The sequence below is a fragment of the Oncorhynchus kisutch genome, linkage group LG8, assembly GCF_002021735.2.
Source record: "Oncorhynchus kisutch isolate 150728-3 linkage group LG8, Okis_V2, whole genome shotgun sequence".
Classification (NCBI taxonomy): Eukaryota; Metazoa; Chordata; class Actinopteri; order Salmoniformes; family Salmonidae; genus Oncorhynchus; species Oncorhynchus kisutch.
In genome coordinates this window covers 61,713,914-61,738,248 of record NC_034181.2, presented here as the reverse complement: position 1 = coordinate 61,738,248, position 24,335 = coordinate 61,713,914, and the positions used below count along the sequence as shown (strand labels likewise).

Sequence of the window (24,335 nt, the reverse complement as noted above, 5' to 3'; positions counted from 1 at the left end):
GCCAAGTTAACCAGTGAGAACCTTAGATAGCAGCATTTAATGAAACCAAACACAACAACCCAGCACAGAGTCTTAAGGGGGATAATTAAAAATTGTATTAGGACTTTACATTTAATTCATTCGGAGAAAGAAAGAAAATCAGGTTATGAAGCATTTAAAAAAAATATATATATATATATACGCTACCGGACCAAAGTTTTAGAACACCTACTCATTCAAGGGTTTTTCTTTATTTTGACTATTTTCTACATTGCAGAATAATAGTGAAGACATCAAAACTATGAAATAACACATATGGAATCATGTAGTAACCAAAAAAGTGTTAAACAAATCAAAATACATTTTATATTTGAGATTTTTCAAATAGCCATCCTCTGCCTTGATGCCCAGCTTTGCACACTCTTGGCATTCTCTCAACCAGCTTCACCTGGAATGCTTCTCCAACAGTCTTGAAGGAGTTCCCACATATGTTGAGCACTTGTTGGCTGCTTGTTGGCACCCTGCAGTTCGACTCCTCCCAAACCATCTCAATTTGGTTGAGGTCGGTGGATTGCGGAGGCAGGTCATCTGATGCAGCACTCCATCACTCTCCTTCTTGGTAAAATAGCCCTTACACAGCCTGGAGGTGTGTTGTGTCATTGTCTTGTTAAAAAACAAATGATAGTCACACTATGCCCAAACCAGATGGGATGGCGTATCGCTGCAGAATGCTGTGGTAGCCATGCTGGTTAAGTGTGCCTTGAAATCTAAATAAATCACAGACAGTGACACCAGAAAAACACTCCTACACCACAACACCTCCTCCTCCATGCTTCACGGTGGGAAATACACATGCGAGATCATCCATTCACCCACACTGCGTCTCACAAAGACACGGCAGTAAGAATCAAACATCTATACTTTGGACTACAGACCAAAGGACAAATTTCCACCGGTCTAATGTCCTTGCTCATGCTTCTTGGCCCAAGCAAGCCTCTTCTTCTTATTGGTGTCCTTTAGTAGTGGTTTCTTTGCACCAATTTCGTCCATGAAGGCCTGATTCACACAGTCTCCTCTGAACAGTTGATGTTGCGATGTGTCTGTTACTTGAACTCTGTGAAGCATTTATTTGGGCTGCAACTTCTGAGGCTGGTAACTCTAATGAACGTATCCTCTGCAGCAGAGGTAACTCTGGGCCTTCCTTTCCTGTGGCGGTCCTCATGAGAGCCAGTTTCCTCATAAGCGCTTGATGGGTTTTTGCGACTGCACTTGAAGAAACTTTCAAAGTTCTTGAAATGTTTTGTATTGACTGACCTTCATGTCTTAAAGTAATGATGGACTGTCATTTCTCTTTGCTTATTTGAGCTGTTCTTGCCATAATATGGACTTGGTATTTTACCAAATAGGGCTATCTTCTGGACCCCTACTTTGTCACAACACAACTTATTGGCTCAAATGAATTAAGAAAGAAAGAAATACCACAAATTCACTTTTAAGAATTAAATTCAACTACCTCATGAAGCTGGTTGAGAGAATGCCAAGAGTATGCAAAGCTGTCATCAAGGCGAAGGGTGGCTATTTGAAGAATCTCAAAAATAAAATATATTTTGATTTATTTAACACTTTTTTGGTTACTACAGGATTCCATATGTTATTTCATAGTTTTGATGTCTTCACTATTATTCAACAATTTGGAAAATGGTAAAAAATAAAGAAAAACCCTTGAATGAGTAGGTGTTCTAAAACCTTTGTCCGGTAGCGTATTTTTTTTTTGTCTTAAAAAAAAATTGTAGCCCTTTTTCATGATATCCAATTGGTATCCAATTGGTAGTTACAGTACTGTCGCATCGCTGCAACTCCCGTATGGACTCAGAGACTAAGGTCGAGAGCCGTGTGTCCTCTGAAACACAACCCAGCCAAGCCGCACTGCTTCTTGACACAACGCCCGCTAAACCCAGAAGCCAGCCTTACCAATGTGTCGGAGGAAACACTGTACACCTGGCAACCTTGACAGCGTGCATTGTGCCCGGCCCGCCACAGGAGTCACTAGTGCGCGATGGGACAGGCCAAACCTTCCCCTAACCCAGAATACGCTGGGCCAATGGCCGGCAGCAGCAGAGCCTGGACTCGAACCAGGCTCTCTAGTGCCACAGCTAGCACTGTCATGCAATGCCTTAGAACACTGCACCACTCGGGAGGCTGGAAAAATCTTTTTCATCTATCTTTTCAAGTGTCTTTCTAACCTTTTTATAGTGTCACATTACCCCAACCTCTTGTGACCTATGAAATAAGTCCTGGTGTCCTGAACTGTAGTCAATGACACAGAATCTTATGGAGCAGATAGATACCATGTTTGAGACTCTTCCCTCTGGTTGGTTGGTTGGTTGGTTGGTGGGTGGGTTTTTGTATTGCATCTGTTCATGACCCTCATGATAATCAATGTCACACATGTACTTAGAGTACAGTACAAACACAAATACACTCTTACACATCAAGGTTAGGAGCAGTGAACAGACAGGATACCAGGCCCAGTGTATTTACGAGGGGAAACACAGTGGAATTAGTTATATGCGCAACAGGACGTGACTACTCAGGCCAAGGGATAACCAGGGTGACAATGTGGCAACAGATGCCACCTGTTGGTGGCACGTTAATGTGCTGTGACAGATGAGATGCTGGGTATATTTGTAAAGCTATAAGTTATAAAAACCCTATCACATTATTAGTTCACCCAGGCCCGGTGTTTGTGTTGTCTCCTTGTGGCTGGGGTGCTGAGCAGGGAGGGATTTGAATGATGCTGTGACCTCAGTATCATGTGACTAATGTCCCGGTTACATCTGGCCCTCTGACACACTCCTGTCAGTGATGCAAATACATTTACCACATCATTCAGTGGGAAATGACTGCTATGAGTGCTACAGCACCCTTAGGGCGTGCTCTTAGCAGTTTGTGGAAGGAACTATGAATGCACCCCCAAAACACACAAACGCGGTCCCCCTCTCGTTCTCTCACGTTGGTACAGTGTGCCAACCTAACACCTGTGATTGACAGGTGGTTTCCTCCACACCCCATTAGATCTTGGTCCCTCCTGATAACCTGGGGTTAGAGTGACAGGATAGCCACTCTGTGCTCATGGCCACTCTGTCGTCTCGTTTGTGTACTCATCCTCTCAGTGGGAACATTCTCCGTCATGGTAGCAGCCGCCGGTCTAGGTCAAGATGCCTCTGGCCCGCTACTGAGAAAAGTGACAAGCACTGCTAAAAAGAAGAAAAGACAGACAGTACATGAGTCACCATGGTAACAACACAGAACCTGGTAAACAGTCTCACTGGTTAGTTTTATAAAACGTCTCATGACACACCTGATTTCTACAGAATCGTCACAAAGGTCACATGATCATTGTGTTTTTGAGGGGTTTGCTTGGCAGGTCTCTGCATAAAATTATATGTTGTAAAATTGAAAACACTTTTATTGAGTACTGCACTATAAAAGCATAACATTGTTATGCCTGGACAGGCATATAACGTTTGTAACTGAGCTCTAAGTTGAGCGCATGTTTTATCTCAGATTCAACACTCCCTATGCGCTCCCTATGTTATCATTTCTGTAATTTGCGTTTATTATCTTATCCGTGGTGCCAGTTTCTGTGCAAGTCTTTTTCCCTAAGCTGGAACAGACGCTGTATGCTTTCCCTGGCCACTCTGGGACTCTAGTGTGTACAGGATTGTAATGAACTTAGTGCCCGAGTCAGAAAGTGATCTCTATGAGTGTGTAATGTGCCATGTCAGTTTGACCTTTTACAATGTTGACCTACTGTATGCACGTAACTATAGATGACAAGAATAGTATTGCATATCTATGTCTGATGGTTATGCTTTGTGCCAGGTTCTTGTCATGGAAGTTAAGTGCTTTTGATAACGGGGATACAGATAGCGTTGGATCTGAGATTTACCGCTCTGTTGACATTACACTTTATTGAAGTATTTGTTCTCTTACATTTTATTGTTCAATTGCTGCTGGCCTTGTGCAATAGGGCTCCCTTGCAAAAGAGACCTCGGTCTCAATGGGACTCTCTGCCTAAATAAAGGTTCAATTTTAAAAAGTATGAATTCCATTTACGAATATCTGTTTACTTTTGGCTCATGCTTTGGTTCTTTCCAGACCGAGGATGAGTCAGAGACAAAGGAGGGTGAAGAGGAGGAAGAGGAGGGAGATGAGGAAGGCATGTCGTCTCCCAGTGACCCCGTGGTTTCTGCAGCAACTCGTGCCAAGCAGCTGGCGGCCCGGCTCCGAGCCACAGCCCAGAAGGTCCTGAGGGACCTGGGCCGGATCCTGGCCATCACCCTGCTGGCCCTGGCTGGTGAGAACTGGAGGGAGGAGAGGGTAGAGTGGAGTGGAGTCAAGGGAATAACCCCTGTATTACTGCTTAATTATAAATGGAAATTAATATACTGGTAATAATTGATTTATATAAATCATGGAGGCATTAAAGCAGGGATGGGCAACTTTGATGGAGGTGGGGGCCACAAAAATTCTGAACTCATCATGACGGTCCGCAGTTGTAGAGAGAATTCTTTTGTTTGTTTTAGAGTTCATTTCGTGCAATTCTACCCATTTTGCCATGGGGCGGAAGAGAAAATGAGCTGTTTTCAGCTAGTTTCCTGCAATTCTACACATTTTCACATAGGGTGGAGAGAAATCTTTGCAGTTTTTAATATGATATCTGAGTGAGACTGACGAACAAAATCAATGCCCCCCCCCAGGATCTAATTCGAACTTGATTACTACATGTTTAGTTAGCTGGCCACTCGACTAACTTACCATTCTAAAACATTTTTGCTGATATGGGCTAATTGAGTGACTAACAGTGACTGACATAACAAGATATAAACAGTTGATGCACAACCACATTTCTAAATGGCACCTTTTGTATTCTACCTTGCAACAGTAAGCTGAGACCCTGACTGAGTTCCCCAAAAAATGTAATGTATTTAAATTTTGGTGGGAAATTTATCAGAGGGCCTTCAAAAGGGGGGCAGTTACCCATCCCTGCATTGAAGTGGGGGGGAACTGCTTTAATATATCCATGTATGATTTGTTGTATATGAGAGACGACGTGCAGTATTGTGTTGATTAAGTCCCTCGTCTGTATCTCTGTTCCCCAGGCATCACCTTACCCTCGGCCTTCTCTGCAATCTACTTCCTGCTTTTCATCGGCGTGTGCACGTGGTGGGCCTGCCACTTTCCCATCAGCCACCTAGGCTTCAACGTGCTGTGTGTGATGGTGGGCTTTTTCACGGCGGGCCACCTGGTGTGTCTCTACCTGTACCAGTGCCCCATTGCCCAGGGCATCTTCCCCCCTGCCAGCCTGTGGGCCAGGTCAGTGCCCCACCCCACCTCGACCCAAATAAGTCATTCTATTCTGTTTTAGTCATTGTTTTCCATGTCTCTAGTACCTACACAGCTTTACTTCTCACAGGGACTGGCCGCAGCCATAGCGATGCTCCTGGTTGGCACACTAGCTCAAGATTGTGATTCAAACATATAGATTCAGAAGTGATTTGTACGCAATGACTCCTTGGCTCACATGGTTCTGATAACCTTAAACATATCATCTTTTTGGGGTTGTGATCTTGTTGAGACAGTTGCAGACTGCACTATTACCTAACAGCAGATGAATGGAAATGAGAAACTTTTCAGTTTTGTGTCATAGTTCTAAGTATCAATGGAGGGAAGGAGGGGGAAGAAGAGGAATGGAGTGAAATGAGAGGGGAGGAGTGGAGGGAGAGTGTGAAAGCTATGTGAGGAAATACTGGCAAGTTGTTTTTGGAATATTACCAAATGGGGTGGGTGTGATGAAGCCGTCCTGTAGCATTCTATCTCGGTGCCTCTGGGTTTTGGCATAGGATGCTAAAGAGAGATAGAGGGAGAGAGATATGTACTGCTGTTATCAAGGCCTCCCAGGTGGAAACACCTGTGATCTTTCCTTCTATCTCTCCTTCTCTATCTTTACCTCTCTACCTCTGGCTCTCAGCCACACTCAGCCATCAACATTAGAAGTCAGTTCCAGCCCACAAATCTAACCAGACATTTCCCCTGCCTTGAAACTATAACCAATGGGTGTCACGGCAGGGTGAACCCAGGGCTAAACTGTGCGTTAAAGTTTGATGACGTTTCACAGAGAAACCATGTTTCCTCAACTCCATATACAGGCTTCTGTTACATTCCCTCTCCCCTCTTCTCAACCCCCAGACTGTTTGGCCTCAAGGATATCATCAAACCTGGCAACTGCTCCGCTTCCTATGACCTCATCCTTAACACGGAGCATGATTGGCCGGTGTATGTCAACCCCGGGATCCTGCTTCTCCTGTACATCACTGTGGCGACGGTCCTGAAGATCAGCAGCCACCGTGGATCGGCTGACAAGGTACTGACATCAGCACTCCGAGGCATGAAACACACCTGTCTGTCTTGATTGACATGTGCTGCTTACTGAATCAGTACTTGCTTATATGACAGGGTGATGAGGGGGCCCAGCTAGTCAAAGGAACAGAGGCTGGAGGAGGAGAGGTGGAACTGAAGCCCTGGTCCGCTCAGAGACGACCCAGCCAGGGCGACACTGAGGTGGGCATGAGATACCTGATAGCATCCCTGCCCTGCTCCATGCATTCCAATGTACTACTGTCCGCCATTTTCTGACTGTGCGTTGGTGGTGTTATTTATAAAGGTGTGTTGTGTATGTGTTCCAGAACACGCTTCAGTCTATAGAGAGCACAGTAGACGGCGTCACCAATGGCTCCAGTCATCAGGACTTGGGCCCAGGGCTCAGTAGCGCCCCTGATGGACAGCACGGGGACCACCCTCTGCACCTGCTGGGTAGAGTGGTCATGCAGCAGAGCTACGTGTGTGCTCTCATCGCCATGATGGTAATCTTGTTCACATTCTAAATGTATCCTCTCTGTGAGCCCTATGGGTACATTAGGCTATGTTCCAATATCCACACTAGAATACCACTAAGAATGCATGGGATATTGGAACCATGCCTTAATTCTGTGACCGAAGTTCTCAGTGAGGGTATGTCATGTCTTTACCTGAACTCCATCTCCCATGATGCCCCTCTGCAGGTGTGGAGCATCACCTACCACAGCTGGCTGACGTTCGTGCTGCTGCTGTGGGCCTGTCTGATCTGGATGCTGCGTGCGAGGCGCCACTTCGCCATGCTGTGCTCTCCCTTCATCCTGCTCTACGTCCTGGCCCTCTGCTTCCTGCAGTACGTCTGGGCCATGGACCTGCAGCCGGAGCTGCCCCGCACCGTGGGCACCATGAGCCTCAGGCAGCTGGGTCTGGACCGAGCCCAGTACCCCTGCCTCCGCCTGGGGGCCATGGTGAGGAGAGAGGGGGTAGGGGCGGAGGGGACAGGGTCAGCAGTGGGACAGAGGCGCTGGGAAATGTCAATGAATGGAGCCTGTTAAGTGCCTACAGGAAATTGACAGTGCAGTAGTCTGTATTCTGAAGACTCAAGTGGTGTAGGAAACATGTCCACAAGGTATCATTAAGTGCGTACCTGAAAAGTTCAACCACTCAACAAATCTTTTATGTGTAAAACATGCCTGTCACATATGCTGAATAGGCTATTTAACAGTATATGCACTTTCTTAAAGGTGTAGAACCACTTAAAAGTGCAGTCCTGCAGTCAATCTCCCAAACAGTGTCAAGACCGTACTCCGATGGTGTCTCATCTCTCTCCTCCGCTCCTCTCTCCCTCGGTCTGTTTTGTTGATCCTGTCAGCTGCTGTACACGCTGACGTTCTGGTTGCTCCTGCGCCAGTCAGTGAAGGACAACTTCAGCAGGAAGAAGGGCGGGTCTGCCCCTCTACAGGAGGTCACCACTGGAGGTGAGAGGGTACACTTCCTATTCACACTCTCTCTACAAAATGAAGTACTTCACGAAAGTTGTGAAGTTCCCAGGTGTGTGCTTTAGTATGGTCTGGCCCAGTAACATTCTCTCCCACTATCTACATTTTACATTTGAGTCATTTAGCAGACGCTCTCATCCAGAGCGACCTTACAGTAGTGAGAGCATCAATTTTCGCACTGACTGCGAATCATGTGTGCTGTGCACTATGGCAGTGTCTTCAGTTTGGTTAGTAACAAGGTGCTCCTTCTCCCTTTGGGTCCACAGAGGGGAGCGGGCAGAACGAGTCGGTTCTGAAGGTTGTGGGCAGACTGGTGATGAGCTGCTATGCCAAGTACTGGATCTACGTGTGTGGAGGCATGTTCATCATGGTCAGCTTCGCTGGCAAGCTGGTGGGCTACAAGATCATCTACATGCTGCTCTTCCTGCTTTGCCTCTGTCTCTACCAGGTAGGTAGGCACCATCAGTCCAGGGGGGTCAGACTCTGAAGTCCTTTAAACTATGACCCCCATCATCAACTCCTTGTGATTTCCATATTACAACACTACTTTATTGGTCCAACTGCTACTTCGCACGTGTGTTTTCTGCTTCTGCTCTCAACCCTCCACACAGAAACAAACATGAGTGTAACACAGGGTCAGCTTCAGTGCAGCACACAACAAACTGCTTTTATGCGGCAAATTTCCTCTGGTCGCACTGGGGATAACTCAGTTACCTCGATTTGACCTGTGGTCAAACTGACTGGTCATTGACATGTTAAGGAATGTTGTTGTTGTTCTCCACCCCCACCTTGACTGTCACTGTAACCTATATCGTCAGGTGTACTACTCTCTGTGGAGGAGGCTGCTCAAGGTTTTCTGGTGGCTGGTGGTGGCCTACACCATGCTGGTCCTTATCACCATCTATACCTTCCAGTTTGAGGACTTCCCTGCCTACTGGAAGAACTTCACCGGCTTCACAGAAGAGCAGTACGTTCCCCCCACCTCACTGTGTGGTCAAGACTAATGCACACTTTCTTATTAGGTTTGTCATTATGTTTGATGATGAAGTGGCCTATATTAACATCGATCTGGGTTCATGGATGTGGTTTTTCCAGATTAAACAGGAATTCCTAATTGTCATCAATTTCCGCACCAATATCCAGTTCTAGGGTGTCCTGATCACTCCCATCTGGGTTTGAGGTGTACAATGAGTATAGTAGAAACCTCTGGAAATTCAAGCGAGTCCTGCTCCTCTGTCTCCCTGCAGGCTGGCTGACATCGGCCTGGAGACCTTTAAGCTGACCGAGCTGTTCACCAGCATCCTGATCCCAGGCTTCTTCCTGCTGGCCTGCATCCTGCAGCTGCACTACTTCCACAAACCCTTTATGAGGATCACAGACCTGGACCACGTCACGCCCATACACAGGTACGCTCCTCTCGGGCTCCTCCCACACAGTATGACTCACTGCCAGACAGAGGATGATCGAGAATATGCTCCTCAAATGCCCACGTAATAGAGTCCATAGTGAATGAGAGTTCAGTCGTGTGCCGTCCATCTCATTTAACATCACTGCCGGACAGAGCCGTGGTCCACCTCTGCAGAAAATAATATCCTATATGATGACATTATTTTGATCCCACAGGAAGAGGAACAGGCACAGACCAGAGGTCCGCCGCTGTGATGATGGGGCTGTGTTTGAGGAGGATGACCTGGTGACGGATCTGGGGGATGACGAATCAGAGGATGATGGTGAGCACAGGTGTTGTTGAGCTTTATGCAGTCTCCAGGCAACCCTTTATACATTGGATTTGTATGGTGCTTCTCTAGGACCCAAAGACCGCTTACAATTGTACAAACAAAAACAGTACAAGGCAAGTGTCTCTTCATATGTGGCGTGTCTATAATGGTGTCTCGCTCTCTTTCTCTCTGCTGTACAGAGATGATGCCCAGTAAGTGGGGTTTGGTGGTGAACAGGCTGGTAGTTCTGTTCAGGAAGTTATCTGACACGCTGACCCAGATCCAAGTGTTAATCTGGAGGGTCCTGGAGCTGCACATCCTCAAGATGGTGGCCTTTTTCGTGGTCTGGGTGGCTCTGGGTGAGGTCAGTAGTCCACAGCCGTCATCTGTTAAAGTCTATTATGCACCGTGAATTTGGAAGCAAGCCCTTATCCCCACCCTCTTTTTCTAAACTGCCTCTCTCTTTGTCTGTCTCTCTCGCACTCTCTCTCTATTTCTCTCTGTCTTATTCTCGCTCTCTCGTTCTTTCTCTTTCTGTCTGTCTGTCTGTCTGTCTGTCTCAGCCGTCTGTGATGAACCTGGTTCTGGTGGTGCTCTGGGCGTTTGCCATGCCCTACTCCCGCTTCCGTCACATGGCTTGCTGTCTGTCCACCGTCTGGGTCTGCATCATCATCGTCTGCAAGATGCTCTACCAGCTCAGCATCGTCGACCCTGTCGAGTACTCCAACAACTGCACTGTGGTGAGACACCAGTCTGGAAAGACACACAGACAGTGGAGTACAGATGAAAGTGTACAGAGCTATGTTCTCTGTTTATATTGATAGCATTTTCACACTCCTGCTGCCAGCGTTCTGCTGAGTGCACGCTATGCTAGTATTTACCCCTGGTGAGAAGCTAATACCTTGGTGCTAACTACAGGCAGTTTCATGTGCGAATTCTGTTGACGTGTTTAGTCTACCTGCTTTACGGCCGTTTAGAGGAGAACAGCTTTTTGTTTATTTTTCTGTGATTTGCAGAGACGTTTGGCTGCAGTTCCTCAGTCTCATATATACTCGCTCTCTCTCTCCCTCTCTCTCTCTCTCTCTCTCTCTCTCTCTTCCTTTCTCTCTCTCTCTCTCTCTCTCTCTCTCTCTCTCTCTCTCTCTCCCTTTCTTTCTTTCTTTTTCTCTCTTTCTCTCACTCTCTCGCTCCATCTCCATTTCTCTTTCTTTCCGTCATAGCCCTTAGCCAATGAAACCAATCTGAAAGATGCTGAGGTCCTGAACTCCACTCTGTACAGAGAGCCTGTAGACCCAGCCAACTGGTTTGGCTTCAGGAAGGATGCCACCGTGCTGGGCTATAGCAAGGTGAGATCAATGCTCTTCGGGACAGTTTTTTGACTATGATTATAAGGGAATGTCATTGAGCTATGTTCATCTTCATCATTTATTTTTGTTATATGTGTACTAGGCAGGGTTGGGGTCAATTTCAATTCCAGTCAATTCAGGAAGAGCACTGAAATTCCAATTCTTCATTGCTTTTCAATGAGGAACATTTTTTTATTAGAATTTTGTTTACCTTCTAAATTGACTGGAATTGAAATTGAATTGACCCCAACTTTGGAACTAGGTCTAATAACAAGTGTACTGGACCTAACTCATGCTGTCTTGTTTGTGTCCTTCTAGAACCACCTACTGGTGCTGATGCTGCTGGTGTTTGAGGCCACAGTGAACCGCCACCAGGACCACCACTACAGGCAGCAGCAGAGGTCCCCTCCCGTCATCCCAGCCATCTTCCCCCAGGCCACCAGAGACACCCTGGACCAGGGCTTGCTGGCCTGCATCAAGTACCTACTCAACTACAGCTTCTACAAATTTGGCCTGGAGGTAGGCCTCTTGCTGCTGTTTGGAGTTACTATTCAAAAGCATGTTGGTGTATCTCGATGCTTTTGGATTCCTCTCATATCTTACCATGTCTTTTTCTGTCCATGTATCATTCCAAGATCTGCTTCATGATGACGGTGAATGTGATTGGCCAGCGGATGAACTTCCTAGTCATAATCCATAGCTGTTGGTTGGTGGCCATCATGGTACGGCGTCGCCGGGCGGCCATCGCTCAGATCTGGCCCAAGTACTGCCTGTTCCTCAGCATCTTCATGATCTACCAGTACATACTGTGTGTGGGTATTCCCCCTGCACTCTGTATAGGTGAGTGGGGTTCATTAATCTCCACGTATCACCATTGTTGCCAGCATCCCAGTAGCTGTACAAGAACATCACCTTCTTTACCTACAGTACCTGACAGTGTATGTCCCTCCCTCTATAGACTACCCCTGGTACCTACAGTACCTGACAGTGTATGTCCCTCTCTCTATAGACTACCCCTGGTACCTACAGTACCTGACAGTGTATGTCCCTCCCTCTATAGACTACCCCTGGTACCTACAGTACCTGACAGTGTATGTCCCTTCCTCTATAGACTACCCCTGGTACCTACAGTACCTGACAGTGTATGTCCCTCCCTCTACAGACTACCCCTGGTACCTACAGTACCTGACAGTGTATGTCCCTCCCTCTATAGACTACCCCTGGTACCTACAGTACCTGACAGTGTATGTCCCTCCCTCTACAGACTACCCCTGGTACCTACAGTACCTGACAGTGTATGTCCCTCCCTCTATAGACTACCCCTGGTACCTACAGTACCTGACAGTGTATGTCCCTCCCTCTACAGACTACCCCTGGTACCTACAGTACCTGACAGTGTATGTCCCTCCCTCTATAGACTACCCCTGGTACCTACAGTACCTGACAGTGTATGTCCCTCCCTCTATAGACTACCCCTGGCGATGGAACACCCCCATCATAATCAACTCAGCACTCATCAAATGGATCTACCTCCCAGACTTCTACACCATCCCCAACTCCAAGAACCTCATTGGTGAGTCTCCTGTCTCATCTGACCCCTGACCTCAGTGATATTGTGGCCTACTAACGCTACGACCTGTGTTTGTTTCACCTCAAAATATCCTGGTCATAGATGCATAATCTAAAAAATGGTTAATTAGCAAATTGCTGATGTTCTACTGTAGCGTTCCTCCTGTCTGATGCTGATGGTTGTGTCTGTATCTGGTCCCTCCAGCGGACTTTGTCCTCCTGATGTGTGCCTCTCAGCAGTGGAAGGTGTTTGAGGATGAGAAGAGGGAGGAGTGGATGGTTCTGGCTGGGGAGAACACAGACGACCCTAACCCCATGGACGAGCGACCTTTCAACCCTGCCCCCAACTTCATCAACTGCAGGTACTGTATAACCAGACACCGATAACAACTGACCTAACAGCAGCTATAACCACACTCCTCCTCTTTATACCCTTCAGGCATTATTATGAGGGGTGGCAGTTTTTCCTGACCATGCGACCTGACCAGGAAAAACTCTGCACTAATTATTATACATCCTCAACTACACCTACCAGTATACAGTATCAACATTAACTCTCGTCTCTCTCTCCGCCTCTCCTCCAGGTGTTACCTGGACATGGCCAAGGTGCTGGTGTTCCGTCACATGTTCTGGTTTGTCTTGTCGGTGGTGTTTGTGACGGGGGCCACCAGGATCAGTGTGTTCGGCCTGGGCTACCTGCTGGCCTGCTTCTTCTTTCTGCTCTTCGGCACCAAGCTGCTCAGGAAGCCCTCCCGCACGCGCCTGGTCATGTGGGACTGCCTCATCATCTACAACGTGGCCGTAATCATCTCCAAGAACATGTTGTCTGTGAGTGGCTATGCACCTCGCTGTGGACAACCACATACTGTAACCATACGCCAATACAGGGTGGAAATGAACCTGGTTAAGTGAACTGCTAGGCTTGCGTACATTTTAAGTGAGAGTGTGTGTTGTCCCCAGATTTTGGCCTGTGTGTTTGTGGTGGAGATGCAGAGAGGTTTCTGCTGGGTGATCCAACTCTTCAGTCTGGTCTGCACAGTCAAGGGCTACTATGACCGTGAGTACTCAACACATACAGATGGATACAGTTCTTTTATCTCTATGAGTGAACACACGTCACCCTCCAAATTGGCAGGTAAACAATGATATTATAGAATAACCAAAGCGGACTTTGTATGCTTGTGTGTGTGTGTGTCCTACAGCTAAGAGTGTGAGCGATAAGGCGTGTACTCTGCCTGTAGAGGAGGCAGGCATCATCTGGGACAGTATCTGCTTCTTCTTCCTCCTGCTGCAAAGGAGAGTATTCCTCAGCTGCTACTTCCTGCACGTGACAGCCGACCTGCAGGCCTCTGCCCGCCAAGCCTCCCGGTGAGCACTGGTCTCCACAGCACCCCCTGGAGGGCACCCTAAAAGCCACGACATTCCCCTGCAACTGCCACAGAGTTTTGATGGACTCACTCTGATACTGTTTTGCTGTGTGTTCAGTCTGTATGTACTGTATGGAAACATGTTATGTTGACCTGATGTTTTGATTGGGACAGGGGCTTTGAGCTGTTCAGGGCCAGCATTGTGAAGAACATGCGCTTCCACCAGGAAGTAGAGAAGAAGTCCCTCTCGCAGCTCAAGAGATCGTGAGTAGCCATAGAAACGACCGCTTTCCATGTTCTCAACACATTGAGCCATTCCTCATGTATCACGCTAAAACAGGCTAATGAGAGAGCCAGCTCTCATAACTAGCCAATAGCCAAGAATGGCCACTAGCAAGGCCATTAATCTCCCTCTGAATATGTCTGATGAATGTGACAGCAGATGAATGATCTCTGGAAAACACATGTCCAAAACCAAGATTGTAGTATGGTCAAGTGCCATATATGACCGCTTAATTTTATACAAGTAATGTAGAAAAACTGAGAGAGGAACGAGAGAGAGAGAGGGTAAAGTAGTCAGTGCTCGTCATGATGACATCAGACTACGTCTGCCCTTCCCCTCAGGATGGAACGGATCCGCTCCAAACAGGAGAAGTGTAAAGAGGGCCATCGGAAGTTGGACACCAAGGCGGATCCGGCATCAGGTACTCAACTTCATTACTCTGTACTAATCCAGCAGGCATGAAATGAGCTTTGGTTTGGACTTGTGCTCTCGCTGTCATGAGTCATCCTATTAACCGTGAATCAATTTTTTTGAAGAAATTCAACAACCCACCGCTACAGATTATGGTTTGAGGGTGGTTGTGTTGTGTGTTTGCTGTTTGGTAAAGCCTGAGGCCCTTCATCTCACCCCACAGAGCCACAGAGGGAAAAGAGAAGCCACAAGCGTGGCAAGAAGTGGCAAGAGCCCTGGCTGGACCATGCTAAAGGTTTGCTCCATAGCCCACCACTATATAGCCCTCTGTCTGTGTATATGTCAGTGCCAGACTGACTCTCTCCACATCCCTCCATCTCCACAGTATCTGACACCGCATTTATCTCACACCAAGTTCTTAAGTGGATGTGTTTGTGCATGTGTTTGTGCATGCAGCTGCTTGTCGTGTGCCTGTATGTGCATGTTCCGGGTGTGTCTATGAGCATCCATGTATATAATATTGCATATGTTTATGTGACTGTACACTCTCTATCCTCTGTAATGCAACTGTGTCTGAGAGACTTCTTCTGGAAGATCATGCAGTCAGTTAGAATCACGTCATTACTCGAGGCTGGGATGTGTCCCAAGATGCCCTTAGCTCAAATAAAATACCTTCCATCTGTCTGCCTCAGGAGGCCCGGAAATTAGATTTGTCTGGGATCTTTGATATTGAAATAGGAGTATTTTTCTCCTGCGGTGAGCGGCATCTGCATCTGATGTCTTCTGTCAGTGATGAGCCGGCCTGCACTGTTTACATGCACAGTTTGAAATCTGGAAGAGTTTGCCTTAGGACAAAACCAATCAGAGTTTGTCACAGTTTATTAGCAGACCTATAGTGTTTCATAATAGAATAGGTCTTACACATGGGGGTAGTACACATATTTCTCTATACTCTTCGAATTGCAGCTGCAGACCAGTAGAGGATTGTAATCTCCCGGTCTATTTGGCCTGTCTTTCTCCACATCTGTTTTCATTATTTCCTTCCTCAGACAGAACGGCATTGTCCAATGCTGCTAGTCAGTTTCCTTAGTTTCAGTTTTGTTTGAAAATCAGGCACTAAACACTCCTGGGTTTGAAGTGGTCTCGGTGTATATGAGTTATGACTAGGTGTACTACCGGAGAATGCATTCACTACCCATGGTCTGTCCTGTCCCCGTGTATTGATATCATCTGGATGGTTTCTGTTTACCTCTGCAGTGTTGCATTCTGGGGATTACTACTTGTTTGAGTCAGACAGTGAGGAGGAAGAAGAACTATTTTCAGAAGAAAAAAAGCCTCAGAAACAGACTGCCTTTCAGGTGAGTTCACCTTAGACAGTAAACACAGCCTCTGCCACCACAGCATTGTCACAGTGTTAAATTGCACTGAAATGTGCAAAAACAACAATATTACTCAAGATATTCCAAAGCTTGCTTTTCACAATGCAGTATTGTGCCCTCACAGCTGGCGTACCGGGCGTGGGTGACCAGCGCCAAGGCAACACTGAGGGAACGCCAGGAGAGACAGAAAGAACAGAGGAGGCTGGAAAGAGAGGAGAGACGGCAGAGGGAACAGGACAGCTCTCCAGCATCAGGTCAGAGATCACACACACACACACACACACACACACACACACACATACACAGTGTTTAACTTTTTGTTGTTTTTTCTGTTACAGGTCATGAAGGTAGTCTTGAATTTGAAGAAAGTATCTCACACGAAGAGATAGACGACAATGACGAACTTGAAGGAGAGGGCTCAGGTATTTTGGGGGTTTATTTCATATTTTGCCCACTATATTCCCAGTGTTTTATATAGTGCCATTTATTCATTAAGTTTCACACATTTTTTTGTCTGTATGACCTAGTGCAATGTAATCTCATGCTGTGCTCCAGGGAAGGCAGACATCGTGCAGAGGATCCTGGACATCCTCATGTTGCTGTGGATCGTGTTCCTGGCCATGGTGGATGGCCTAACAGAGTGGCTCAACCTCATCACCAAGCAGTACGTGGACACCTCCACCGTGCTGTGCAACGAACGCTACCACCTCATACACAATGTCAGCCAGGTCAGTTATAAAGTACCTCCCACAACCAGAAGTCATCTACTTCTAGTGGGCCACTGTCCCAGTATGACCAGTGATGGACCCTAACCCTGTAGTGTTTTACAGGGATCTCTGAGGGAGCCCATGGAGGATCAGCTGTCCCAGGGCAGCGAGAGCCCCACTATGGAGACCTGTCTGGGAGACATAGAGGGAGACACGGACCACGTGAATAGAACCAGTGCCACCAGGTTGGTGAAGGTGATGGCCCATTTAACCTATTGGGCACATTAATATTGAATATCTCTTTCGAGGGAGGAACAGAATAGAATTTAACAGAATTTATATGTCCTTTTCTTACTAGTTTGTAATCATCTACACCAGTGGTTCCCAAACTTTTAAAGTCCCGTACCCCTTCAAACATTCAACCCCTCTAACACCAGGGTCAGCGCACTCTCAAATGTTGTTTTTTTGTCATCATTGTAAGCCTGCTACACACACACTATACGATACATTTATTAAACATAAGAATGAGTTTTTGTCACAACCCGGCTCGTGGGAGGTGACAAAGAGCTCTTACAGGACCAGGGCACAAATAATAATATAATAATAATCAATCATTTGGGTCTTGATTTAGCCATCTTACATATAAAACCTTATTTGTTCATCAAAAATTGTGACTAACTCCGCACCGGTTAATGAGAAGGGTGTGCTTGAAACGATGCACATAACTCTGCCTGTATTCAGTTGTCATGCTAGTGAGGGCCGAGAATCCACTCTCACATAGGTACGTGGTTGCAAAGGGCATCAGTCTCTTAACAGTGCGATTTGCCAAGACAGGATACTCTGAGCGCAGCCCAATCCAGAAATCTGGCAGTGGCTTCTGATTAAATTACATTTTCACAGAACCGCTTGATGTAATTTCAATGAGGCTCCCTTGTTCAGATATCGGTAAGTGGACTGGAGGCAGGGCATGAAACGAATCCAGTTGTTTGTGTCATCCGTTTCGGGAAAGTACCTGCGTAATTGCGCACCCAACTCACTCAGGTGCTTCGCTATATCACATTTCAAATTGTCCGTAAGCTTGAGTTCATTTGCACACAAGAAATCATACAATGATGGAAAGACCTGCGTGTTGTCCTTGTTAATGCAGACAGATAAGAGCTCCAACTTCTTAATCATAGCCTCAATTTTATCCGCACATTGAATATAGTTGCGGAGAGTCCCTGTAATCCTAGATTCAGATCATTTAGGCGAGAAACAACATCACCCAGATAGTCATCATGTAAGTGGTCAGACAAGTAAAACCTTCAAGCTCGTCTCTCAATTCAAAACATTGTATCAATACTTTCCCCCTTAATAACCAGCGCACTTCTGTATGTTGTAAAAGCGTTTCATGGTCGCTGCCCATATCATTGCATATTGCAGAAAATACACGAGAGTTCAGGGGCCTTGCTTTAACAAAGTTAACCATTTTCACCGTAGTTTCCAAAACATCTTCAAGCTGTCAGGCATTCCCTTGGCGGCAAGAGCCTCTCAGTGGATGCTGCAGTGTACCCAAATAGCATCGGGAGCAACTGCTTGCAGGCGCGTTACCACTCCACTATCTCGCCCTGTCATGGCTTTTGCGCCATCAGTACAGATACCAACACATATTGACCACCAAAGTCCATTTGATGTCACAAAGCTGTCCAGTACTTTAAAATATCCTCTACTGTTGTCCTGGTTTCCAGTGGTTTGCAGAAGAGGATGTCTTCCTTAATTGACCCCCATAAACATAACGGACAAATACCAGGAGCTGTGCCAGGCCCGCCACGTCTGTTGACTCATCCAGTTATCCGTGGAATACCCACGAGAGAGTAACGGTTAATGTGATTGGATGTTAATTATTTGACATTGTGTTGTTATTTTGCTGAACACTAGATGGTTTGATTTTATTTTTGGCAGTGAAAGGAGGCTACTCAGGTGAGGAAAAAACCTCACCCAAATGTATAACCCCGCTGGAAAATATAAATGGACTGTTTGAAACTGTGAAGAAAATAAACATTTAATTATTATTATTTTTATTTTATTTTTTATGTTAATCACATTTTTATTTGGCGTAGCCCCGGCGGCTTTGCGCGTACCCCAGTTTGGGAATACCTGATCTACACTGAACAAAACGCAAAGTGTAAAATGTTTGTCCCGTGTTTCATGAGCTGAACTAAAAGATCCCAGAAATGTTCCATGAGCACAAAAAGCTTATTTCCCTCAAAGTTTGTGCACAAATTAGTTTACATCCCTGTCAGTGAGCATTTCTCCTTTGACAAGATAATCCATCCACATGACAGGCGTGGCATATCAAGAAGCTGATTAAACAGCATGGTCATTACACAGGTGCAACTTGTGCAGGGGACAATCAAATTTGCAGTTTTGTCACTCAACACAATGCCACAAATTAGGGCCTAATACATTTATTTCAATTGACTGATTTCCTCATATGAACTGTAACTCTGTAAAATCTTTGAAATTGTTGCATGTTGCATTTATATATTTATTTGTTCAGTATATAATTCAGTCAGTGTTAAGTGTTTTGCTTACCTGTGTGTTATGTTGTAGTGGGTTGGAGCTGGAGGAGCTGAGCGAGCGTGAGCTGAGCGAGCGTGAGCGTCACAGCGGCACCACCCTGTGTTGTTCAGAGCCCACTTTGGAGCTGTTGGGGGTGGAGCCAGAACCACAGCGCATAAGCCGCTACCGCCACTCCAGGACTGCCAGCGAGATGCTCACTGATCGGTACTGACATACACCTTATAATGTTCCCAGAAGATCTTTACAGTTGACATGCTACAGACTCCAGCTTCAAGCCTGATCGACTCAAGAATGCCAACTGTTCCCCACGTGTGTATGTCCTGCGTGTATGAACTGTACTGACCCCAATGTCTCTATACCTCTAACTCAGGCAGTTCTTTGTGGAGGAGCTGGTCCAGTGTAGAGAGTTCTACTCCTCTCAGAACCGTCTGCTGAAGCTGCAGTTTGCCCTGTACAACCTCCTGGCTGCCAACTCAGAGCTGGTGTGCTACTTCATCATCGTGCTCAACAACATGGTGACGGCCTCTGTCATCTCAGTGGTGCTGCCCATCCTCATCTTCCTCTGGGCCATGCTGGCCGTGCCACGCCCCACCAAGAAGTTCTGGATGACCGCTATTGTCTACACTGAGGTTGGTCGTTGTTGGTTTGAAAATGTTGGTACCAAGACAGAGCTGGTTTATGGATTGTTATTGTTGCACCGATGTAGTATGGTAGTGCACACCTACGCAAGCCTGTTGAGACATGGTGAGCGTCTGCACCTGTGCAATGCTATCTTCTCCCTCCTCTTGCCTTCGTTGGCTAAAGTGGTGTAAACATGCGTAAGATGTGAAGTATGTCATGTGTAAGACTGTTTTTTATTGAACACCTGGTGTAAACCAACGGTAGAAACCAAATTGCATTCCAGATTTCCAGGCCTAATTTAGGGCTTTATTCCACTCTGTTCCCGTTCCAGGCTGTTAGCTTTTACAAAAATAAATACAAATAACATTTAACAGATGGTCATGTATTAGATAAGTTTCTTTATGTTAAACTATGTTTCCCTCTGCATCGTTCTGGTTGGTTCCGGTTCTACTCAGGTCATGGTGGTGGTAAAGTACCTGTTCCAGTTTGGTTTCTTCCCGTGGAACAGTGTATATGAGCTCACGCTGAACGAGGACAAGCCTTTCTTCCCACCTCGTATCCTGGGCCTGGAGAAGACTGATAACTACATCCGCTATGATCTACTGCAGCTGCTGGCTCTCTTCTTCCATCGCTCACTGCTACAGGTATACCAGCCCACCATTGAACTCTCAGCCGTGACTCTGTTGGCCTTGGCATTCATAATCATACGTTTTTACCACAAGATTTGGATTCAATACTCATAACGGTTTTGTTTCTTCACTGTCTCTCACCAGCGGTATGGCCTGTGGGACCAGGAATGTGCTCTGGAGGAGAAGCCCTCACGGCCATCAAAGGAGGCCAACAAGAAGGAGGGAGGAGAAGGGGTGGAGGTCCTTGTCCATCCCAGCCCAGGACCCAGCCTCATGGACCTGGAGGAACTCATACCGGACAAGAACCAAAAGGACGAACCAGAGCCTGAACCAGAGCCCAGCACCAGCGTAGCCCCTACCCCAGAGCCACCCCCCAGCCTGCCTGTGGAGGGACCCAAGAAGAAAGGCAGCATCATGCGCTTCCGCAAGAAAAAACAACTAAGCAAAGGTGAGTTAAAGAAACTAGCAGTAGTTCACGTTCATGAATTAAGGGCTTGTGTGTCCTTATGACTGCCCTCCTCCGAGTTACAGTGAAATGATTTGTATTCTGTTTGGATTCTAGAAGCCTTAGATATCAAGGCTGAGAAGAAGGAGCAGAAGAAGAAACAGAAGGGTAAGCGTAGAGAGGCAGCCAGTAAGAAGCTGATAGCAGCGGGAGAGAAGATCAAGCACCTCACCATCACAGCGTAAGTACACAGAAGTCACTCACTGGAGAGCGCGTCAGACAATACAGACGTCACACAATTACATAACAAGTGGATTCTATAATGTTATTATTGTTTGTAAATCATTCTGTGGGGTTTGATTTGCATTTAGAAGTGTAGTTGGTTGTGACACGATTACTGTGATGTACGAATCAGTGGACCTCTATAATCTTGCCGTATTTGGGCATGAGACTGTGATTTGATTCCCCAATCCTCTTTGTAGTGTGCGGGATGTCTACAAGCCTTGTCACGAATTCATCAGTGACATTTTACATGCGCCGTACCGTGCTGCCACTGATGTCTACGCCCTCATGTTCCTCACTGACGTGGTGGATTTCATCATCATTGTCTTCGGGTTCTGGGCCTTTGGAGTGAGTACTGTTTACATGACTGCAATGAAATTCACTTTGTGTATGAGGCCACTCTTGGCCCACAACCTATTCCTATACCTGCGCCGGCAAAATCTCTCAAACCTCCCAAAACAATTCCGATATTGTATTACTCATTGTTGCATCACCACCTACATGTTATTCCGATTGAAACCATCAAAACGCCATCTTTAGAAGCTCTGTGCTTGGTCACAGGACACTATAACAGCATTCTGTGGACTTAACGGTTCGCCCGTTGTGCCTCAGAAACACTCGGCCGCAGCAGACATTGCCTCCACGCTGTCAGAGGACCAGGTGCCCGAGGCCTTCCTGGTGATGCTGCTCATCCAGTTCAGCACCATGATCATCGACCGAGCCCTCTACCTCCGCAAGACCGTCCTGGGCAAGCTCATCTTCCAGATCATCCTGGTATTCGGCATCCACCTCTGGATGTTCTTCATCCTGCCTGCTGTCACTGAGAGGTGAGGAAGAGGAAGGTGTGTCCGCAGAGTGATGCACCTCATTACATCTGGTCTATTTAATCACCCTTAGGACGATATGTTTGTCTATCTTCGTGATGTTCGATAGTCCTTAAGCGCTGTGCCTATTGCATCATTTCTCTGAGGTGTGTACTGAGGTGTGTACTGAGGTGTGTACTGAGGTGTGTACTGAGGTGTCTCCCTCTGTCCTCTCAGGATGTTCAGTCAAAACTCGGTGGCTCAGCTCTGGTACTTCTTCAAGTGTATCTACTTTGCCCTGTCGGCCTATCAGATCCGCTGTGGCTACCCCACCCGGATCCTGGGCAACTTCCTCACTAAGAAGTTCAATCACCTCAACCTCTTCCTCTTCCAAGGGTGAGTCTGTCCATTCATAATCTCCTACTCTGCCACACCATATAATATGTTTGTGTCAGGGAGTCTCCCTGTTCAGGGAGGTGATGGATGAGGTTGGGTATTGGTACAGGGTGATATTGTCTGTCTGTCTGTCTCAGGTTCCGCTTGGTGCCTTTCCTGGTGGAGCTCCGGGCAGTGATGGACTGGGTGTGGACTGACACCACTCTGTCCCTCTCCAACTGGATGTGTGTGGAAGACATCTACGCCAACATCTTCATCATCAAGTGCAGCCGTGAGACAGAGAAGGTACAAAGACCTCTAGGTTACAAATGCAGTTGATAAAATCCCTTGCCGTCTGTTGTAGTATGTGATTAGGCCAGCGGTTCTTACAGCTGGTTCCTCTTCATCCGCAGAAATACCCTCAGCCCAAAGGCCAGAAGAAGAAGAAGATAGTGAAGTATGGGATGGGAGGACTCATCATCTTCTTCCTCATCTGCATCATCTGGTTCCCGCTGCTCTTCATCTCATTGGTCAGATCGGTTGTGGGCGTGGTCAATCACCCTGTGGATGTCACAGTGACCGTCAAGCTAGGAGGATATGAGGTAATTACTGGGGGGAATTATAGTGAGCACAGTTTACACTCTTAAGGGCACTGGACCCATACTGCCCATGGCCATGTTCAACAGCAAGTCTAGTCCAGCACTAAAAAGCAAGCAATGGAGAATCTATGGAAGAGACATTTGATATGTGCTCATGTTAGATTTGTTGTACTGAAACGTGAACCGTTGTCCCTCTCCACAGCCCTTGTTCACCATGAGTGTCCAGCAGCAGTCCATTCAGTCCTTCACTGAGGAGGACTACAACAAACTCACCACCAACTTCTATGACAATGCTGTACGTAACAATACCTCCAACTCTACTGTAAAGAGCTCAACTAATTTCCTTCCCTCGGGCGCCCTGTTTTAGAGTATAATTAAACAAATTGTGTACAACTGTGTGACTGTGAGTAAGTGATCCCTGTTGGATGATGAATACTGCAAACATGGACTTGAGCTCTGCTGCTCTCTATTTTCCTCCGCGGTAGGCAGTTGTAACTTCTGACTGTCTGTGTGTGTCCCCTGCAGAGGGCTATGCAGTTCATCACCCTCTACAGCTATGAGGACATAGTGACAGCTAAGATCGAGGGCAGCTCGGGGTCAGTGTGGAGGATCAGCCCACCCAGTCGACAGGAGGTGGTCAAGGAGCTGCTGGGCAGCCCTGTGGACATGACCCTACGCCTGGCCTGGACCTTCCAGAGGTCAGCTGGGTGTGGTGTGTGTGTGCATGGGTGTGTGTGCACCTGTATGTGTATGCACCTGTTTGTGTGTGGTTTTAAGTAGTTGCCCTGTGGTTTTCTATATTTCAGATATTTTTGTCTGTCTCTTTCTTCAGGGACCTTGGCAAGGGCGGCACTGTGGAGCACACATCTGACAAGTACTCCATCGATCTGGATCCAGGCAACCCGGTCAGAGCAGACCTGGCTTCACTGCTAGTGGGGAACCGCACAGACCCTGTGTATGTTCTGCTCTCTTTTCAAAGTCAAATGTAGTATTTACATTTCTGTTGTTTGAAATCCTGTCCTGAATTATGTTTGACGTGATCTGTACTGTTTTTTTATCAGACGTGTGCCTCACATGTTCCCCAACTATATCCGAGCACCGAACGGAGCCGAGGCCAAACCAGTCGACCAGCTGTATGAAGGTCAGAGCGGCTTTTATGTATAAACATCCTTCTTGCCATACAGTACTTGAAATATAGACGGGTTAGCTGACAACGTCATGAAAACGATGCACACGCTTCAAAGGGGCAGAAGGCAGTGTGTTGTGGTTCTGGATGGCCAGATACCTAGCAACAATGACAAGAAACTGCCCTGTGGTGAATCGTAAGTGGCTCGTTTCAGCTTG

The 24,335-nt window shown here is 46.8% G+C and overlaps 1 protein-coding gene across 2 annotated transcripts in view; it reads left to right on the top strand.

The window, feature by feature from the left end:
• Nucleotides 1-24,335, top strand: part of LOC109895281 (piezo-type mechanosensitive ion channel component 1-like) — a 73,606-nt gene that overhangs the window by 47,048 nt on the left and 2,223 nt on the right. The window contains exons 6-48 of one of the 2 annotated variants that reach the window (XM_031830774.1): nucleotides 4,141-4,339; nucleotides 5,145-5,358; nucleotides 6,232-6,406; nucleotides 6,499-6,603; nucleotides 6,729-6,905; nucleotides 7,104-7,364; nucleotides 7,769-7,874; nucleotides 8,162-8,343; nucleotides 8,714-8,862; nucleotides 9,143-9,301; nucleotides 9,519-9,625; nucleotides 9,814-9,977; nucleotides 10,177-10,353; nucleotides 10,834-10,959; nucleotides 11,278-11,478; nucleotides 11,595-11,799; nucleotides 12,428-12,532; nucleotides 12,734-12,890; nucleotides 13,113-13,356; nucleotides 13,489-13,585; nucleotides 13,731-13,896; nucleotides 14,070-14,159; nucleotides 14,520-14,599; nucleotides 14,813-14,884; nucleotides 15,847-15,947; nucleotides 16,093-16,222; nucleotides 16,307-16,390; nucleotides 16,524-16,696; nucleotides 16,799-16,920; nucleotides 19,268-19,441; nucleotides 19,608-19,866; nucleotides 20,314-20,502; nucleotides 20,632-20,935; nucleotides 21,050-21,173; nucleotides 21,415-21,562; nucleotides 21,827-22,041; nucleotides 22,255-22,413; nucleotides 22,551-22,698; nucleotides 22,806-22,994; nucleotides 23,194-23,286; nucleotides 23,517-23,689; nucleotides 23,824-23,946; nucleotides 24,053-24,132. In XM_031830774.1, the coding sequence (XP_031686634.1) occupies nucleotides 4,141-4,339; nucleotides 5,145-5,358; nucleotides 6,232-6,406; nucleotides 6,499-6,603; nucleotides 6,729-6,905; nucleotides 7,104-7,364; nucleotides 7,769-7,874; nucleotides 8,162-8,343; nucleotides 8,714-8,862; nucleotides 9,143-9,301; nucleotides 9,519-9,625; nucleotides 9,814-9,977; nucleotides 10,177-10,353; nucleotides 10,834-10,959; nucleotides 11,278-11,478; nucleotides 11,595-11,799; nucleotides 12,428-12,532; nucleotides 12,734-12,890; nucleotides 13,113-13,356; nucleotides 13,489-13,585; nucleotides 13,731-13,896; nucleotides 14,070-14,159; nucleotides 14,520-14,599; nucleotides 14,813-14,884; nucleotides 15,847-15,947; nucleotides 16,093-16,222; nucleotides 16,307-16,390; nucleotides 16,524-16,696; nucleotides 16,799-16,920; nucleotides 19,268-19,441; nucleotides 19,608-19,866; nucleotides 20,314-20,502; nucleotides 20,632-20,935; nucleotides 21,050-21,173; nucleotides 21,415-21,562; nucleotides 21,827-22,041; nucleotides 22,255-22,413; nucleotides 22,551-22,698; nucleotides 22,806-22,994; nucleotides 23,194-23,286; nucleotides 23,517-23,689; nucleotides 23,824-23,946; nucleotides 24,053-24,132 (6,706 nt within the window). The remainder of the gene's footprint in view (nucleotides 1-4,140; nucleotides 4,340-5,144; nucleotides 5,359-6,231; nucleotides 6,407-6,498; nucleotides 6,604-6,728; nucleotides 6,906-7,103; nucleotides 7,365-7,768; nucleotides 7,875-8,161; nucleotides 8,344-8,713; nucleotides 8,863-9,142; nucleotides 9,302-9,518; nucleotides 9,626-9,813; nucleotides 9,978-10,176; nucleotides 10,354-10,833; nucleotides 10,960-11,277; nucleotides 11,479-11,594; nucleotides 11,800-12,427; nucleotides 12,533-12,733; nucleotides 12,891-13,112; nucleotides 13,357-13,488; nucleotides 13,586-13,730; nucleotides 13,897-14,069; nucleotides 14,160-14,519; nucleotides 14,600-14,812; nucleotides 14,885-15,846; nucleotides 15,948-16,092; nucleotides 16,223-16,306; nucleotides 16,391-16,523; nucleotides 16,697-16,798; nucleotides 16,921-19,267; nucleotides 19,442-19,607; nucleotides 19,867-20,313; nucleotides 20,503-20,631; nucleotides 20,936-21,049; nucleotides 21,174-21,414; nucleotides 21,563-21,826; nucleotides 22,042-22,254; nucleotides 22,414-22,550; nucleotides 22,699-22,805; nucleotides 22,995-23,193; nucleotides 23,287-23,516; nucleotides 23,690-23,823; nucleotides 23,947-24,052; nucleotides 24,133-24,335) is intronic. The other variant, XM_031830775.1, reaches the window with a different exon arrangement.